Genomic DNA, 17,779 nt, shown 5'->3' with positions numbered 1-17,779 from the left:
CAGTTGGATGTTGAAAAACGATATTTTCAACAACTTTGTAGATTGTTATTTATGCGAAGATAATATTTTTACTTGAATTTATTGTGAAGACTAAGACTGCTAATTAGATTGTGAAGATCGGCATTTCACCCGAAAGACCATCTAAAACTATGAAATTATTGATAGGCTTATTTTTGTTCCCCAAAACATTGATAACGTCCTGGGCCAATACTCCTCCAATAATAGCCGACACAGGAGCAAATTCGTGATTTTGTTGAGCAATAAATGACTCAATGAGTTGATCTTTGTTTTCAAGAACGGTCAGAGGAATAGACAAGTTTTCACAAATTTTCACTGCCTTTGACTTCAAGGAATCTATTGTCAATTTGTTGGCCTGATTGAAATCCAAGGACGCTAAAGTCAATGGTAAAATCGGGCTTATTCTTTTCAATTTTCTTTTGGTAGTATATGTTTCTTTTATATTTTCTGATTGCTTGTTGAAGTTTTCCAAAAATTGTTTAAAGCTTTTATAATGATCTTTGGTGGTAACGTTTTCAAAAGGTTGATTATTTTCAGTGAAGCTTTCCACGGATACAATTTCCGAGAAGCTGAAAACCTTCCCAGTTTTCGTAGAAATGTTTGATTTTTCTTTTTTATAAGTTGCTGTATGTTCAATCAAATCGAGAAATACGTATCCTGACAACCCATTGAGCCCTGTGGCATAAAATGGGATGTTTAACTGTCTAGTAACATTGTTAATTCTTAAAATCGATTCTTTAGCCAATTCGGTAGAGATGACCAAATTGAATTGGCTGAACCATTCAGGTTCTTTTGTGTTGATATCATCTGTAAACACATTTAGATCAACTCTTGGATTGAGGTCCTGGATTCTTTCTTGCGCGCTTTCCACCCGCTTCTTCCCACAATCATCCTCTGAAATATAATATTGCCCACTGAAATCAGCCTCAGTTATATCGTGGTTGTCAATTATCGATAATGAACCCACACCACCAAGCACAAGATTTTTGGCGATTTCCGTGCCGACGGCACTCAAGTTGATGAGCAAAATGTGAGCCGTCTTAATCTTTCTCTGGGCTTCCAACCCCCACAAACGTATCTGTCTGTCATATAAGGCAATTTCCTCGTTAGAAAGTTCTTTTGGGGCTGACATCAGTGATAATGTATGGCAATTGTTATTGTTACAACATCGAACGCGTGAATTTTCCTTACAGAATTTTTTTTTTGGCGGACGTGGGGGTGTGAGACATTATACTAGTAGCCCTTACATATACACCCCCTCAGAGAACAAACAGCTGGCCAAAAATTTACAGACTGAAAGAAACCCACGCGGACTGCTAGTTCACTACAACCCTTCTTTATCCTGTGCCATTCACTCCCCACTACCGTTGTTTTTCCCTAAGAAACAACATCACCATATACTCCTGATATACAATCACCCGGGCCGCTACTTTGGGCTCTTCCATAGGCACTGGTATTGTTATTCATATACCTACTATTCATTCATTAAACCCCTGACAGTATCCAGTAATAATTTTACTACGGTGCCCAACTACCCAAATCTTCCTTATTAAGATACTTCTCCCAGTGAACTTTCATTCCTTCACGTTTGATACCCAATAGCAGCTCCATTTTTTTTGGGCTTACAAGACACCTATTCCTGTGTATTTTGTTTGAGTTTGTCTTTGTGGACAGAAAAACAATAGAAAAAAAAAACAACAAAAAAACAAAACAAACAAAAAACAACAAAACACTAAACCTTGTCAACCATACAAATTCTAAACATAGAGTATAAAGACCTTCAATATTCTTCGCCATGCCTTCACAACAATATAATACACATAACTTGCCTGCCGGAGTCATCAGAAAATCTCATAGAGAAGTTAGATTTGGTGCTTACATTTTAGGCTCCACTTTAGGTGAGGGTGAATTCGGTAAAGTCAAGTTAGGTTGGAGAAAAGACGGAAAGCAGCCTTTGCAAGTGGCAATCAAATTGATTAAAAGAGAATCTATTCCTAGAGGTTCTGAAAGAGAGTCTAAAGTCCACAGAGAAATCAATGCCCTTAAGAAATTATCGCATCCAAACATTGTTCGTTTAGAAGAAGTTTTGCAAAATGATAAATATGTTGGCATTGTACTTGACTATGCTTCTGGTGGTGAGCTATTCGATTATATTTTCAACAATAAGCATTTGAAAGATTCCATTGCCTCCAAATTATTTTCCCAGTTAGTGAGTGGTGTTGACTACATGCATTCAAAAAATATCGTTCACAGAGATTTGAAACTCGAAAATTTGTTGTTAGATAAAAATAATAACATCATCATTACCGATTTCGGTTTCGTCAATAGCTTTACACCAGGAAATGAACTTATGAAAACTTCTTGTGGCTCTCCTTGTTATGCTGCTCCAGAATTGGTGTTGAAAAATGAACCATATGAGGCGAGAAAAGTCGACGTCTGGTCTTGTGGCGTTATTTTGTACGCTATGTTAGCCGGTTATTTGCCATTTGATGACGATCCAGATAATCCTGAAGGTAGCAATATCTCCAAGTTGTACAACTATATTAGCACAACAGAATTGACTTTCCCAGAATATGTGCAACCATTACCTAGAAATTTGCTTAGAAATATTTTGGTCCCGGAACCAAAATACAGATACAATTTACAACAAATTAGACAGCATTCCTGGTTAGCCCCATATGCTCTTTATTTATCCGTCACTCCAGAAGAGTGGGATAGAAATGCAAAACTTAATAGACATCAACAACTTGTGTCGCAACAACAAAAGGAGCTCTACTTGAAGCAACAAAAGCAGCAACAACGCTCTTCAAGTGGAGGAGCTAATGGCAGAGCATCAAACACTACTCGTTCATCTAATGGTAGTGCAGCGAATGTTAGAGCGAGACAGATAAATCCAAGAGCCAATAATCGATACTCCATGGTTGAACCAACTACATCATCTTTTGCCATTGCAAGTAATAATGCTGGTATGAATATCCCACCATCATTACCTCTGGCTGCATCTAGGGGTCCTCCAAGATCATACTCTTCCCACGAAGTTTCACAACCTACTGCATCATATTCACCTCCTAATTCTAATGGTTCAGCGACATTGGTCAATATGCCGCCTTCAAAATCTTCCGCCTCAATTAAATCTTTAGGGGAGAATGCCGTGGCCAATAGCGATACCTTAATCCAAGGAACTAATTCGTCACTGTCAAGCGCTAAAAACAAAACTGCCCAAGGTGTTTTGCTAGATATGGTAAATGCTGATAGAAGGAACAGTATCTACTCTGTTAGTGAATCTAGTGAAGTGCCACTTGAAAAGTATAAGCCAATTCCAAGCTCTTCTAACAAGACCCAAGGCTCTTCAGTTAGAAAGAATAAATTTAGCCAGAAGATGTTTGACAAAGATCCTCATTCTAAGCCAAGACCTTCATCTTATCATCCAGGCTTGATGTTACCAGATGGGCCATTGAATTTGGACTTTAGCTATTTGAACCCAAAGAGCACCGAAAATGTTGCTGCAAAGGCTTGCGGCCCTTCAATATCACCAATTAATTCTATTAATGAAAATGAAGAAAGTTCCAAGAAAACCTATAATGGTACTGAGTCACCATCTAAAATATTGGAAGAAGATCAACCAACTGAAGAAGTTAAGCCTCCAACTCCAGTCAAAGAATCACCAGAAGAAACTTTTAACAATTCAACTCCAACCAAAGCCAACGCGAATGCTCCTACGTTTGCTTCACACTCAGTGTTTGAAAACATTTTCGGCAACAAGAGTAAACCAGCCGCACCTTCATTTGCTAGAAATCAAAATGTTGCCAGTAGTCCAAAGAGTAATATTAGTAGTGGCTCATATGCCCCTAAAGAAACAAAGTCGTCCTATGGTGGTGCTTCGCCTCTTGCATCAAAATCTTCGCCTGTTAAAGATTACGACTTGATAACTAACGGTGCGCCTCCTTCTCCTGAAAGTCTTGGTGACAAGAAAACTAAAAGAAATAGCAAATACGGTGCATTGGGCTTACTTGGCGAAAGTTCCAATAAACTTAATATTCCAAGATCACAATCCACTAGACTTAAGTCTTCCGGATCCACTTATACTACTGCCAGCATCAAGAGCGAGAAGAAGAGATTCAGCATATTCGGCTCATTTACTGGCTTTGGTAACGTTTATGATGCGCCATACAATGATACCGAAGATAAGGTTTCCAATAGTATCTACCACAAGCAATCAAAGAGTGTTTCATTTGGCAGAAGATCCTCTATGATGGGTAGTTCTAGAAATAGAAGTTCAAGTAACGTTGTTTTCCCAACTGCGGAAAGACATCAAAATGAAAGCATCCACACAGGTTCCAGCACATCATCCCCAACAAAGCAAAGAGTTAAAAGTGTTATTGTTGCATCTAATAGAAAGGTTAGTGAGAATACTAGCACCACAAAGAAAGTCTTAGATTTCTTTAGAAGAAGAAGTGTTGTGAAAGCAAGCTCATGATTAGAATCTTGAACAATGCCTGCCTGTTATCAATTAAAGAAAAATTTGCCCATTTGTTCGGTTCAATCGAGCGACAATCTTGTTGACACTCTTTTTATCATTTCGTTTTTTTTTTTTTTCATTCTTTTGTTTGTTTTTGTCATTCATTCATTCTGCCCTTTAGATCTTGTATTTCATTCAATTTTCTACCAGTTATCTTTCGTTGTTTTTACTTTTCTGCTCTAATACCATATAGTTTCATTTTTTAGTTCTTTCAACAATCTCGTCTCCTCTTAAAGATGGTTTTGATAAGGTTTGATTTTTTTTTTGCTGTTTTTTTATTATTTTTTGCTTTTGTTTGTCTTTCTTTTCCCCTTATCTCTAATATCCTTTCCAAAATCTTAAAAACATGTTATCTTACAATTTTTTTTTACTACTTCCAATGCCCAGCTATAATCTTATTAATTATTTACTATTCTTTCAGATTTTTAACACTGTAAATTCAGAGAAAACTCTTAAAAGCTTTTGCTACGTTTGCAGACAATAAAATAAAGTAAAAACAAAAAATTCAAAAAAAAGTTATGAATATATTAAATAAAATGCACCATATGGAATAGAATGAAGAATAGAATGACGATGTAGGAGAGATCCTTGATTGATAGATTGAATGAATTATTATGGAAGTTGCAACAACCTGGTGAATTTATGCTGGTTTGATTAACAGATTCTTTCTCTTTACTTCTCCAAGATTTTTCTCAATGTTGTAATAATAATAACTCAAAAAAATAGTGGCCACTGGACGTTTATATTGCCGTTATTAACATTGTAGCCTCTTTTCTTTAATAATTGTCTTCTTTACCATCCCCATTATACTGACCTGATAAATAACTGGAAAAATATTCATTCACGTTAAAACAATCACCACCATCTTGGTTCTTTTTGCAACTTTCTGAAACCACTGGTGGCAAAGGATTCTGGAGCCTTGACATTATCAGCTTGACCTCTATAGAGACCAGTCAATCTGTAATCTCTTTCGAAATGCTGACGGTCCCATTGATCCATGCTGAATCTGTCTCTTTTGTTACCATTACTCCAATAGTGAATGCCGGAGACCGCACCACCACAGATGGTGAAGAATCCAAACATAATGGTATATGGTATCGCACCTTCCCACGGAAACATTTTCGCTTATTATTATTATTACTATTCTCTGGTGTTTCTGTATTATCAGAAATCACTTCTGTGATATCTTCTGACAAGATGCTTTTTTGTTATTTTTCTTATTGGTAAAAACTAGGAAATGATTGGTTTGCATGGCAAAAAATATTTACCCGGCCGAAAACTTTTCCTTAGAAGCTCCACCAGACACAGACTTCTTGAGCATGCATGCCCTCATATAAACTGTGCAAGATTGTATAATGTTAAGTTTTTTTTTTTAAAAAAAAAATATTTAGAATATATCTATATATAATACAAAATAAAGTACAATGATAATAATGACAATATCAAGGATGCTGATGATTTGTTCCAGGCCACGCCAAAATTTGCCCCTTTTTATCGTCATTTGACGTCCCCAAAAGTCTGTTAATTTCCTCCTCATTCATCTCATCCAATAAACGAATTTTTTCATTCCTGTCATCAGTTTCTCCAACCTTATTGGCCAGATCCCCATATTTCTGACCGACTTTGGTGAATATGGCGTATTTTTTCTCCAATTTCTTCTTTAGATTCCTAATCAACTTCAAACCAAATTCTTTATCTAGTGGTAAGTTATCGCTCAAAACATTGACCAAACTTCTAACAAGCACTAAATTCTCAAAATGTAATTGGGATTTTTCCTTGAACCTGCCATATTCACCTGAAGACATGTTCGGTGGTTTGGGGCTATGAGTATCCGAAAACATTTCATTTCCAGAATCTAAGAGAGCCAATGCTGAATAATAAAGCATCACGTAGATGTGTAATGGGGAATATCTTAGGTTATCAACAATATCCCTATCACTAATTGCAGACTTGATGAGCGATTGCGCCGACGAGACCGCAATATCTTTGCTTCCCAAATCATGCAGATGATCTATCCCGTCATAAATAAGATCGCTATTATCTTCATCTTCAATTTGGTGATTTGGCTCAATGACAGATTTTGTGTTATTTCCCCCTAAATTACCATGTTGATGATTAACATGCAATCTGGCAAAGTTGTAGTAGATCAAGGTGGATTTAACTGACCACGGATTGCCTGTTTGATGAATAGGTGTCAATAAACATGTCCAATGAACCATCCATTTGTCCAATTCCAAATTGGTTTTCCACGGCATCCCAAAGAGATCGGGAGATAATATGCCCCATGCATTGCCCGATACAACAGCATTAATGGCTTGGTTGAATTCCAATTGAGACACAAGCTTCAAGTCGTTATACGTTGCAGAGCTGGATAACAAATTCTCATTCAAGGTTTTCTTTGTAGTACTTGCACGAACTTCACCGTTAGAAGAAAGCAAATCATTATCAGTGGTAGTTTGGATAAGCATATTAGTGGATTGGATTTCAGACGAATTGATAAAACTATGGTTGGTTAAATTGGTTCTATGCTGGAATAATAACTTTCTAGATTGTTTCAATGACCTATCTTGAGAAGAGTTCATTATTGGTTGCTTTCCAGATAGAAAACTTTGTTGAGTATCCGCAATATAAAGCAAGTACCATAGTTTCAATTTACTGATTTCAGAAATCTTATTCCCCAGCTCCACAAATTCATCTGCAATTTTGCTCTTGTCAATAGTCACGATCTTGCTATCGTTTAGTTTAATGAATACCTTGTTCAACTGAAACTCTGAGGCTAATTGCAAGGCTATTCCTAATAGTAACTGGGAGTTTTCAAACCAGAAAGTACCGATACATAAGGCGGTGATGTTCATAAATAACTTAAATTCTCGACTGTTCTTGATTTCCGCATCCTTTTCATTGTTGGTTAACAAATCCCACTTTTTGCACGGAAAAGTTTCTGAGTCATTGGTATCATGAGAACACAAACTAATATAATCATCATACTCTCTTTGACTATCAGAAACAGATTCTGATACACCATTCAACAACTTGTTGCCATTCTCATTAATCTCGTCATCAACATCATCAATTCCCCACGCGGAACCCAGTTTATTGTTCAGAGTTGAGTTCAGCTTGAATATGACATCATTCACAGTTTCCAAATACAATTTTCTTAGACTGTCAATAAATGTTGCTTGTTTGAATTTAGGATTGTTGATACACCCAATCAAACTTATTATAATCACCATTAACTTTGATTTCACATAGATCAACCTTTTATCAAATTTGGAAACGTCGAATCCAAACAAATGCGGTGCAGCATTGTCCAAAAATTTGCTGTAAAGCTCCTGAAACATTGAATATGGCACTAATGAATATAAATTCTGTGATGTCTTCTGGGTGTTTGATTTCAGCTGGGAATCGAGATTCAAACTATTTTCCCCAGACTCACCAGACACCATGGTATGTTTTAAACGCTTTAGACAATGATATTCTCTTGGTAAATGTGCCGAAGGAGATGCCCCGGATATACTTTCAATAGGCCTTTTATTGATTTTTTGTTCGTTTGAAATATAATCTGCATCATCATTGATGTTGACCTGATTATTCAGATAGCCTTCCCAGTTAGATTTTTTGTGTATTGACACATGTTGATCTTCAGAATTGTTGGCCGAAACTATTCCAATTTCATCTTTTCCAAGCACCTCGTTGAAACTTGGTAATTTTGGCCTTTGAAATGAGGACTGTCCACCTGTAATGGGATTATACCCATAATCATGATATTCCAGGTAGTTCCATGGGGATGGATTTGCCGTACCACTTTGGTAGGTTTCAGGATAAGAAAAGCTTTGAGTTTTTTCCGTAGTTGGATGTGATAAGTTGGTGTCATGATAGTCTGATATCGATTCAGCATTACTGTAGATGTTGCTTGGAACGTAAGGGGTTTGCTTTGCCAGGAAAGAAGGCTTTGAATGAGCACTGTCCTGATAATTATAAGAAGATTGCGAAAACAGGGAAGAAATAGGATTATTAGTTTGTTGATATGTTAAAGCACTGGTAAACGAAGGAATCGACTGATCAAGGCCCGCACTATCGAGTTGAGGATTCGGTAACTTGTCGTTGAATTTTCCGTCTTTCAAGAAACCCATAATCTCATTTAGGGTGTCATTAAAGTTTTCAAGTTTGTTTTCCATACTGTTTTTCCATGGATCATTGATTATATTATTTTTTTGAATCCCGGACGGAGTTTGGAACTGTTGGGGATCTTGTTGCTGTTGTAATGAAACCGTTTGATGATACTGAGAATTATTCTTTACAAATTTATTAGCGTTATTAACAAAATATTGTCTGCGGTTTCCATTAGATGACATTGGTGGTTGGTTTGGGTCGTGGTTCACAGGTTTGATTTCCTTTGACGAGTAACTATGCACTTTCATTTGATAAATACACTCAAATTGGCCGTTAAAACACCTTTTACATGGTCCTTCACCGTTATTCTCACACTTCACCTTTGATTTTCGACATCGAAGACAAGCTTTTATTCTCTTTGGAGCAGAATTATTTTCTTTATTACTCTTGGGTCCCTGGGCGGATTGACGTGATGAGTTGGATGAATTTACATTTTTTGGCTTGGCGTTTCGGGGATTGAATAGCTGAAACTTTGATGTTAAAGTTGAGGGGATATTACTTGCTTTTGCTGGTGGCATGAAGAATCTGATTGGGTTTTTCTATATGATCACCTCTTGAGATGAGGGAGGGGTGGGTTCAAACAATTGTATTCCTAGCTATTATTAATACCAGTACTAGGGAAAAACTTCAGCCTCTATTATTATTCTCTGTAATGCAATATTGTGATGAAGTAAGGAAGCTTTTAGTAGTGATTGGAATGGGGTAAACATTAGCCAGCGTTCATGATAGAATACACACCCTAATATGCTTAAGTTATTTTATTCCGGAATTTGGGCCCAAAAAAAAAAAAAAAAATTAAAATTATTTTGTTATGCAGCATAAACTCAATAACACACCCAAGCATAAAATAGACACCCAGACACCATAGATTATGGAGATAGAGTCTTATCTAACATTCTAATATCTCTGTGATATCTGCCATCAATATAGATTGCTCACTTTAATAATTTCGTTTACAAGATCTCAAAGGTGTCGCAAAAATAAGAATATTATGCTTTAACTCTATATACAAGTAAGAGACAAGACATCTATGGTAAATATAAACATAATTCATCAAGAACATTACGATGATAGCAGAGAGAACATTACCGAGTAAATATTTGATTGGTGTCAAAATGAAATGACAGATATTTGATGGAGAGATATTGCAAAGAAAACTGAAAACCGAAAAAATATGAGAGAAACAAAGAAATAGGAATAATACATATCATTAATAATAAAAAAGAGTGCGGAAACAATAATACTCCCAATAATAGAATACAAAGAATTATAAACGGAAGGGCATTGAAATTTATTAGTAAGCTAATGTGTGTCTCATTTCGAACTCTTCTTTTGCAATAATCTCTTCAATTCAAGTTTTCTCTCAGCTCTCGATTTTATAGTTCTCTGATATCTTTCAGGCAAATATCTCTTTCGCCCACTGGTTACTATTTTTGCCTTTTGAGCTTCTCCACTTTGGCCTTCATTCTCTCTTATACTATTGCTATCTTTTGACGCATTCTTCTTATTTTCATCTTGTTCATTTTTCGCAATTTTTTTATCAAAAATGCTATCATCTAATGTCAATTCAAATGGCTTTAATTGCTGTGAAACATTGGTTGGAATATTTTCCCATTCAGAGTAATAATCCATCTCGGTGGCAGAGTAAGACCACACACTAGGCTCTTCATCTAGCAATAGTTGACCATCCGACAGATCTAATTTAGACGCGTTTTTTCTGTACTCCATAAATAATGGTCTATAACCACTATATAAAGATTGTAGACGGAGTTCTCTTGGAGAGAAAGACTTCAATTTTGGAGCCTTGGGTAACCAGGAATAGTCCACCTGAGTCATCTTTTGCTGACGCTTTCTGCCATCTAACTCACTTTTATCTTGTTCTGACGCTTTTGTCTCTTGATGTTGTTGACTACCAGCTTTGGCATCATTCTGAGGACCTCCAGAAGTCAGGGATGTACTCGAGTTCAGGTTGGTTTGGCTTGCTGCAGTTGTTGATGATGTTGCGGTGGTTCCATGGGCCTTTTTTACCGTTATGATGGGGCTATTGTTTGTTCTTGTAGTTGATGAGAATCTTTGGGAGAGGGTTTTCCCCATACGATCCACAGAGGCTAATCTAAAGTCGTGGGCTCTGTATACTTTAAACATTATTCTATTTCCAGTATATAATCTAAGATGAAGTAGATCTGCCTATAGTATGTATGGTGTAGATTCGGCTTATTTTTTTTTTTTTTTTTGATTACAATTTTTTTTGCCCCTCCATGCCACATCAGGGCAACAACTGCAGGGTCAGGAGATATCTGAACATACAGACATACAGGGTTGATGATGCAAAGTTTAGATTATAAAGCCATCAAAACCAGCAAAATTTATCGAAATATTCGTATAGAAATTCAAGACAATTACAGGAAGAAGACACAAAATAATAACAAGCAACAAAGGAAAGCCCTTTTTTTAAAAAAATATTTAACACGAATAAAGCATTGGTTAACAAAAATATGGAGTGGTTATTAATGCTCATCAAACTTGACAAAGATAACAAATGATAATAGTCTTTTTTTTTTTTCTCTTTCTTTCTCTTTGACTGGGACGGAAAAATAAATTCAATAGAAGTATCAAAATTTCAATGAAAAATATTGATCCCAGATCTTAAAAAAAGTGACTAAAAAAAGATCGGATACTACGAAGGGTCTTCGAAATAACTAAAATGACAAAGTGAAATACAAAAACAACAACTTAAAAACTCACAATAATAGGAGAAAGAAATGTTACGATAACTATTAAAGAAAATCAATCTCTAATGAATAATTGAAAAGAAGAAAAAAATTGTCCATCTAGCTTCCCCCAACCACAGTTAAAAAATGTAAAAAAAAAAAAAAAAAAAAAAAATAAGAAAAAAAAATCCAAAATAAAGTGCTGTCCCCAAATCAAGAACAAACATCATAATAATTATTGATGAGAAATAAAATAGCGGTTTGTGATAAGTCCATTGTGAAAGACTGCGTGGTACTCATCATTTTCTAACTCTCTTCTTTTCCAAGTAGGCAATGTGAGCTTCTGATTGGTCTACCTTAGTATGAGTATGGTTGGCACCCTCGTATAATTTTTTCTCGCCAGTAGCAGCAACTTCAACATCATCTTCATAACACTCATCAATACTTTCCAACCATTCATCTTCAAAGATTTCTTCAATAGTACAACGACATGCTGGAGCTAACCGAACCATCTTGCTAATCAATGGTCTCGAATAATTTGGCAAAGCTTTCAATAACCTGGCTTCACCCGAGGTAGATTTGGATTTCAAGGCGTCAGGGTTGGCTCCTTGATCCTTATCCACTGGCGGATGATTTTTAGTTGGACTAGAAGTGGATTTTCTTGGTGATGGTAGTGGTTTATCATAATCTGGAGCTGCGTTGGAACTTGATGATTCCGGTGTGGTCAACGGGGTGTCCTTCTTTGAATCATCAGTTACTGAACCTTCAGCATTTCCATCATTTTTGGAAGAGGAAGCATCAGTTTTTCCATCTGTTAAAGCAGAACCATTGGTAGAAACAGGTTCTCTTACTTTTTTCAACATTGAATTCAAGCTTTCGGTCCCATCACCTCTTGTGGCAAATAATTTGAAACTTTGATCAGATAGTTTTGGTACTTTCCAAGGGAACTTTCTCAAGGTCATACACGAATAGATGATAGCGGCAGACCAAATATCCACTGGTCTAGGGTCATATTTTTGGAACACTACCACTTCTGGGGCCAAATATGGATCAGACCCAACAATACCTCCTGCTTCAAGGATCTTGTTGCTGAAAGGATAGGTAAACACCACTGAGGACCCAAAATCAATAATTTTCACGATCCCTTTTTCGGTGATACAGCAATTATCCAACTTCAAATCTCTATGCGCCAAACCCATGGAGTGTAAATATCTAACACCTTTTAAGATTTGTTTGAAACAACAATCAACTTCGTGCGATGTCATTTTACCACTCATAACGATAGCAAACAAATCAAACTCACAATATTCCATAACCTGGTAGATTTTATCGTTTTCGTAGCAAATTTCAATTGTTTCAATGATATTGGTATTTTTTAAAGTTGATCCAATACAATATTCACTAGTGATTTTTTTGGTATAATCTTTTTTGCTTTCGTTGGCAAATCTTGCACGGAAATCTTTAACAGCAAAAATTTTCTTATCATAGACTCTCTTGACAATTCTGACAGAGCCACCAGCCCCAGCACCCAAACTCTCACTCATTTTATTATACCTTTTGCTGAATGGCAAGACCTGTTGTTCATGATGAGGAACACTGTTATTGTTCAACGATGATGATTGATTGGTATACAAGTTACTGGCCGAACCTTTGCTATTTGGAATATTAATCGAAGGAGAAACAGGGGAATTATAACTGTGGCTACCACTTCCATAACTGTTTCCGTTGCTATTGAAATTTGGGCTATTAGAATTATTGGTCTTGGTCCCAATACTAATAGCATCTGAGTTGGATCCCGGTTTACGTCTAGAGAAAAACTTCTTTAAATCATGCTTTGAAGATCTACTCTTTAGAGATCTAGGTGGATCATATGAGGCACACCCATCACTTTGGGGTTGGGGAAGTGGCTGATCGCTGTTGAAAAGCTCTGACGGAGAGCTATTGTTGAAATTTCCGTTAGCACTGGTCACTGTACAACTGGCGCCCGCAGTATAACTGTATGATCCCCCATTATTCATGTTAGTTAAGGAAGAAGAATTCTTTCTTGATTGTTTGAAAAAATTGCTTAATGATGCCATAGAGGAATTTCTAGAAATCGACCCATTGGATGATGATTTGCTATCACCATTATGATAAGATGGGGAATTATGAATGTAATTGATTTTTGACTTTGTCACGATGAATCGTTGATCGATCTCAATATTATTTAAATCATTCACCTTTGGCGATAGAATATGGTTGCTATCAATGATGTTCCCATTTGCCGGAAAACTGAACCCTTGGGATTCGTAAGTAGTCTGAGTCGGACTAGTGATCAGTTGACTTTTCGAGCCACTGTATGGAGCAGAATAAGGAATAGACGATGAAAATGGAGAGTAAGATACGCAGTTGAAGTCAGAGGCGTTAGAGCCTCTTCTAAAGTCTATAGGAGCATCACTAACACTATTCTTTTTCACAACCCGTCCATTGTAAGGAATGTAAGTGATGGTGCTCACGCTGCTGTCAGTAAAAGAGCTAGATTCATTACTTGTCATTGGAACTGATTTTCCTTCCTTGGAAATCGAAAGACCATTCATAAGAGAAACTTCATTATCAGTGTTTGGCTTGCGATCGTTGTCATCAAACGGGTTTTTTCCATCAATATGGTCCTTTTGTTTGAGTGGCGAGTTGATCGGAGCATGATGAGTGTCCTGTGATAATGACACTTCTAGTGGGTCATAATCCTCATCATCAATCTGCTGGCCATATTGGGGTGAGAAATAGAGGCTTTCTCCATCGTTTGCTTTCGGGAAGTTGTCAGGATTCTTCAAAGCCGAAGAGAGTTCCGATTTCTCCACGTCTTTCACAGTGTAGCTAAAATTCAAATTAGATTTAATCTTTGTTTGTGAGGAGTTATTAGAGTTGGAAGCGGCAGAGTTCTGTATATTTCTAGGCGAAGAGGTTGAGGATGAAGAAGAAGACACTGATGATGAGATCTCTGGATTTGGAGAAGTCGTGGGAGACGCCGACGCCGACCTCAAGCCAGAATTGCCTTGAATAAGCCTGGTTAACGAGGAAGTTGAGCGAGCCTCAGTGTGATGTTTGTCCATCGTCCTGTGTTTAGATATAATTTATTATTATTATCAGGACTGTGCCTTATCGTACCTTCTTAGACTTATCCAACTAAATTCCTTTGGTTCAAAAAAAAAAAAAGGAGCTGGTTAAAATTGAAACTGGCTCTAAGCAAAGAAATAACTGGCTGTGATTTGCTAAATTAGGCAGGCTGTTTGGGCAGTTGTTCAGATCGCAAACAGCAGCCAAAGATTATCGTCTTTTAATACCGGTAAACAGTAAGGTGATGTGTTTATGTAAGCCGCGTAGATCTAGTATCTCCGTATAAAACAACTCAAGAGGAATTATTGGTGATTATGCCAACACCAGACGGAAGATTCATTCCTTTTAGGCAACCAGAAAAAGTTGGCGAATCACCGACGATCCGGCACGGACAGCCGCTGCAAGATAATGCGCCACCGAGGGTTTCCGAAGAGTTTCCGAAAAGGTGGCGATTTGCTCACTCCGCAGCCACTTTACGCACTACGATGTACCCTCTAACTCAAAAACACACGTATATTACTTAGTATTATTACCATTATTGTTATTATTATGATTATTAGTCGATCATAATAAATCGTGGCTAGCACCATCGCTAGGACGGCCCAATGATCCACACTCTTCCAAGAAGTCATTTGGATTAATGATGGCTGTTGACCCATAAATCACGCTTCTCTTGATCCCAGTGCTGCTACTGTCGACATTCAATCCAGTGGCCCACTCTTGCAAGTTTTGGTACTCCAAATAGTTACCTCCTCCCACCACAAATACCACAGATTGGTGATAGGTGGATCTCTTAGGCAATTTGGAATGGTTACCTCTGACAATCGTTGGGTCAAAGTACAAATAATCATCGGTAGTGTTTAAGGTAACTTGGTTAGCTCTGGCTGGTTCCATGATCGATTCCACCAAGTTGGTAATTGGCATGGTTTGCTTCTCTGGCAATAAGGTCTTCAAACCGGATATAATTGATCCAACACCACTTGTAAGTGTACTACCATCAAAAAGTTTCGAGGAAATCCCTGAAAACAAAGATCCACCAGCAGCATTTCCAAGAGAGGTCTTGATACTACCGCTATTGGCAGATGTGTTCTCATTACTATCAATGCCTGATGATAGACTAGATAATGTTACAATTTCTTTCACTTTCTTGATATATGCCAATGCGCTCAAGTCACAGTTCAATCCTTGTAAAATCGACTCCACTTTTTGGGTAAACTCTGACGACAAGTCCAAGCTCAAATATAAGATCAAATAAGTTCTCAATTTATCATTTTTGTTACTTTCTGATTTATCATTCTTCAATTTTTCCAAGAAATCAGCTTCCACCTTTGATTGGTTATCCTTTTTGCAAGTTTGTTCCACTTCAAAGAAAACATCCAAATTGTTGGCTTGCAACTGTTTCAATAAGGCATCCAAAATCGACATGTGTGTATCAATAACCTGCTTCTTTGCGGTCAATTCGGGTAATTGTTTGATAGCCTGTTGGATCTGGTAGGTGTCTGATTGATTTGGATCAATATCACTTAATGAAGTAACTCCTGTTTTGTTAGTCAAATCAGCAGCCTTGTTTCTGTATTCACTAGCTTCCTTTTCGATATTTTCAACAACCTCTGGGAAAGGTGAAGCGGAATTTTGTTCCCAAAAGAAATCATTGCCATCAATATAGCATTTTTTCGACTTGGTAGTACCAGTGTCAGAATCGACAGTTTGTAGAACAATGGTATTTCTATTGAGCTGGAACACATCACTAATCATACATGAATAAATCCAAGAATGAGCAAACATTGCTGATAAATCAATATTTCTATCCAATAAAACTAACACTTGTCTACTATCTCCATGGCCATGCAGACTGTAAGCTGTTGATGGAGAGATACTCTTCATATTAATGACGTGGTCGCGTAGTTTGGCATCCAATTTTTGTGCAACGAATTCCGCTGGACCACCTCTAGGGGCCCTAATGATTGGCACAGTATTTAAAGTTATGATAAGATTGAACAATCCGGAGGCAATACTATCAGCAATTTTAGTGATTTCATCTTCAGTAACTGCCGGGGTATTTAATTTTGAGTAAACTCCTTGTAAGTCCAACGAGAATAGCTGAGGTTCAGTTACAAGATAATCAAGGTACTGATCAAACACCTGTTTAACTTTTTGTGATCTTCCAGTTAACGACACCAAATTGGCGAATTCTTCTAATAATTCCCGATCTAAAGAGCTCAAGAAGTTGATGTAGTATTCTGAATAGAAATCTTTTTCCAAATCCTCTACTATCTTCAAGATGTTTTCTTTGGTTGGTTGAATAAAATAGATCGCTGGAACGTCTGGTAATGCAGCTCGACTAGGAGAGTTGATCAAAGTGTGCATGGTGATACCTGTATTCAATAAATCATTCACACTGAGGATAGACGAGACAATGTTGGTGGATTTTTTGTCCAATACCAATACTTTCCAAATAATGTCTTGTTTGAGAAGATTGGCGTCACTGGCATCTGGTTGCACAACTTTGTTCAACGCAAGCATCCGCTCTATCGCCACAACCTGGCGGGATCTGAGTGAATCATCAGCCGACATGTCTTGCAAAGATTCTTATTTTCAGAGTCCTGCTGTTCACAAAAAAAAATGCGCTAGGTTGAGTAGTTGAAGACTGGGCTGATGTTTTGGTTATTTTTTTTTTCGTCTTTTGCCTGTGTGGGTAGAGGTGACGTTGTCAAAACAGGCAAAAAAAGACAAAAAGTGCACGCATTTTGCTAATAGCACGATTTATTATCAGTATCAGCACCATTTGAAGACTTAGGTTAACTTAAAGCAAAAACAAAAACAAAAGCAAAAACAAAACAGCAACATTATGAGGGTATTAAATCTACATGCACAATATTAAGTAAAAATATACATAATTAATTAAGAGTCATCACGTCCAGTGAGTAAAAATTAGCAGCGGCTAGAGCATATCAATGAAAATAAAAGAATTCAGAAGAAAACGATGAGATGAACTTCGCGAGAAAAAAACAGAAAACAGTTCAATAATTAGGAAAATGGAGAAATATAATAGAGACTTGAACAAGTGTGCATAACCCAACAATACTAACATAATACAGTACCAAAACTAGTGATAAGAAAAGAGAAAAAAAAAAAAGAAAAAAGCAGAGGGTCCTCTGGCTCCAATGATATGAAAAGCATGCAAAAAACCATTATAATAGATGGCGTGCATATGTAAAACCGATCCATCAAAATAAGAGAGAATAGCGGCAATGGGATGAAGAAC

The 17,779-nt window shown here is 37.0% G+C and overlaps 7 protein-coding genes across 7 annotated transcripts; 1 reads left to right on the top strand and 6 right to left on the bottom strand. All coding sequences in view use genetic code 12, as the record gives it.

The window, feature by feature from the left end:
* Window positions 1–103: 103 nt before the first annotated feature.
* AOS1 (E1 ubiquitin-activating protein AOS1) lies at window positions 104–1,150 on the bottom strand (the record flags this gene model as incomplete). Its single annotated transcript, XM_064995189.1, has 1 exon — window positions 104–1,150. One exon carries the CDS (start codon window positions 1,148–1,150, stop codon window positions 104–106), a length of 1,047 nt encoding a protein of 348 aa, XP_064851261.1.
* Window positions 1,151–1,813: 663 nt separating this feature from the next.
* On the top strand, window positions 1,814–4,495 carry DASC09_015850 (protein kinase; the record flags this gene model as incomplete). Its single annotated transcript, XM_064995188.1, has 1 exon — window positions 1,814–4,495. One exon carries the CDS (start codon window positions 1,814–1,816, stop codon window positions 4,493–4,495), a length of 2,682 nt encoding a protein of 893 aa, XP_064851260.1.
* Window positions 4,496–5,392: 897 nt separating this feature from the next.
* Window positions 5,393–5,656, bottom strand: DASC09_015840 (NADH dehydrogenase [ubiquinone] 1 alpha subcomplex subunit 1; the record flags this gene model as incomplete). Its single annotated transcript, XM_064995187.1, has 1 exon — window positions 5,393–5,656. One exon carries the CDS (start codon window positions 5,654–5,656, stop codon window positions 5,393–5,395), a length of 264 nt encoding a protein of 87 aa, XP_064851259.1.
* Window positions 5,657–5,979: 323 nt separating this feature from the next.
* On the bottom strand, window positions 5,980–9,228 carry DASC09_015830 (Zn(II)2Cys6 transcription factor domain-containing protein; the record flags this gene model as incomplete). Its single annotated transcript, XM_064995186.1, has 1 exon — window positions 5,980–9,228. One exon carries the CDS (start codon window positions 9,226–9,228, stop codon window positions 5,980–5,982), a length of 3,249 nt encoding a protein of 1,082 aa, XP_064851258.1.
* Window positions 9,229–10,024: 796 nt separating this feature from the next.
* On the bottom strand, window positions 10,025–10,855 carry PET20 (Pet20p; the record flags this gene model as incomplete). Its single annotated transcript, XM_064995185.1, has 1 exon — window positions 10,025–10,855. The coding sequence occupies one exon, from the start codon at window positions 10,853–10,855 to the stop codon at window positions 10,025–10,027; it is 831 nt and encodes a 276-aa protein (XP_064851257.1).
* Window positions 10,856–11,720: 865 nt separating this feature from the next.
* Window positions 11,721–14,510, bottom strand: NPR1 (serine/threonine protein kinase NPR1; the record flags this gene model as incomplete). Its single annotated transcript, XM_064995184.1, has 1 exon — window positions 11,721–14,510. One exon carries the CDS (start codon window positions 14,508–14,510, stop codon window positions 11,721–11,723), a length of 2,790 nt encoding a protein of 929 aa, XP_064851256.1.
* Window positions 14,511–15,078: 568 nt separating this feature from the next.
* On the bottom strand, window positions 15,079–17,088 carry SLY1 (syntaxin-binding protein; the record flags this gene model as incomplete). The annotated part of the gene is made up of 1 exon (XM_064995183.1): window positions 15,079–17,088. One exon carries the CDS (start codon window positions 17,086–17,088, stop codon window positions 15,079–15,081), a length of 2,010 nt encoding a protein of 669 aa, XP_064851255.1.
* Between the last annotated feature and the right edge of the window lie 691 nt (window positions 17,089–17,779).

The sequence above is a fragment of the Saccharomycopsis crataegensis genome (genome assembly GCF_037102585.1).
Source record: "Saccharomycopsis crataegensis DNA, jcf7180000000073, whole genome shotgun sequence".
Taxonomy (NCBI): domain Eukaryota; kingdom Fungi; phylum Ascomycota; class Saccharomycetes; order Ascoideales; family Saccharomycopsidaceae; genus Saccharomycopsis; species Saccharomycopsis crataegensis.
This window is presented reverse-complemented; position numbering and strand designations above follow the sequence as displayed.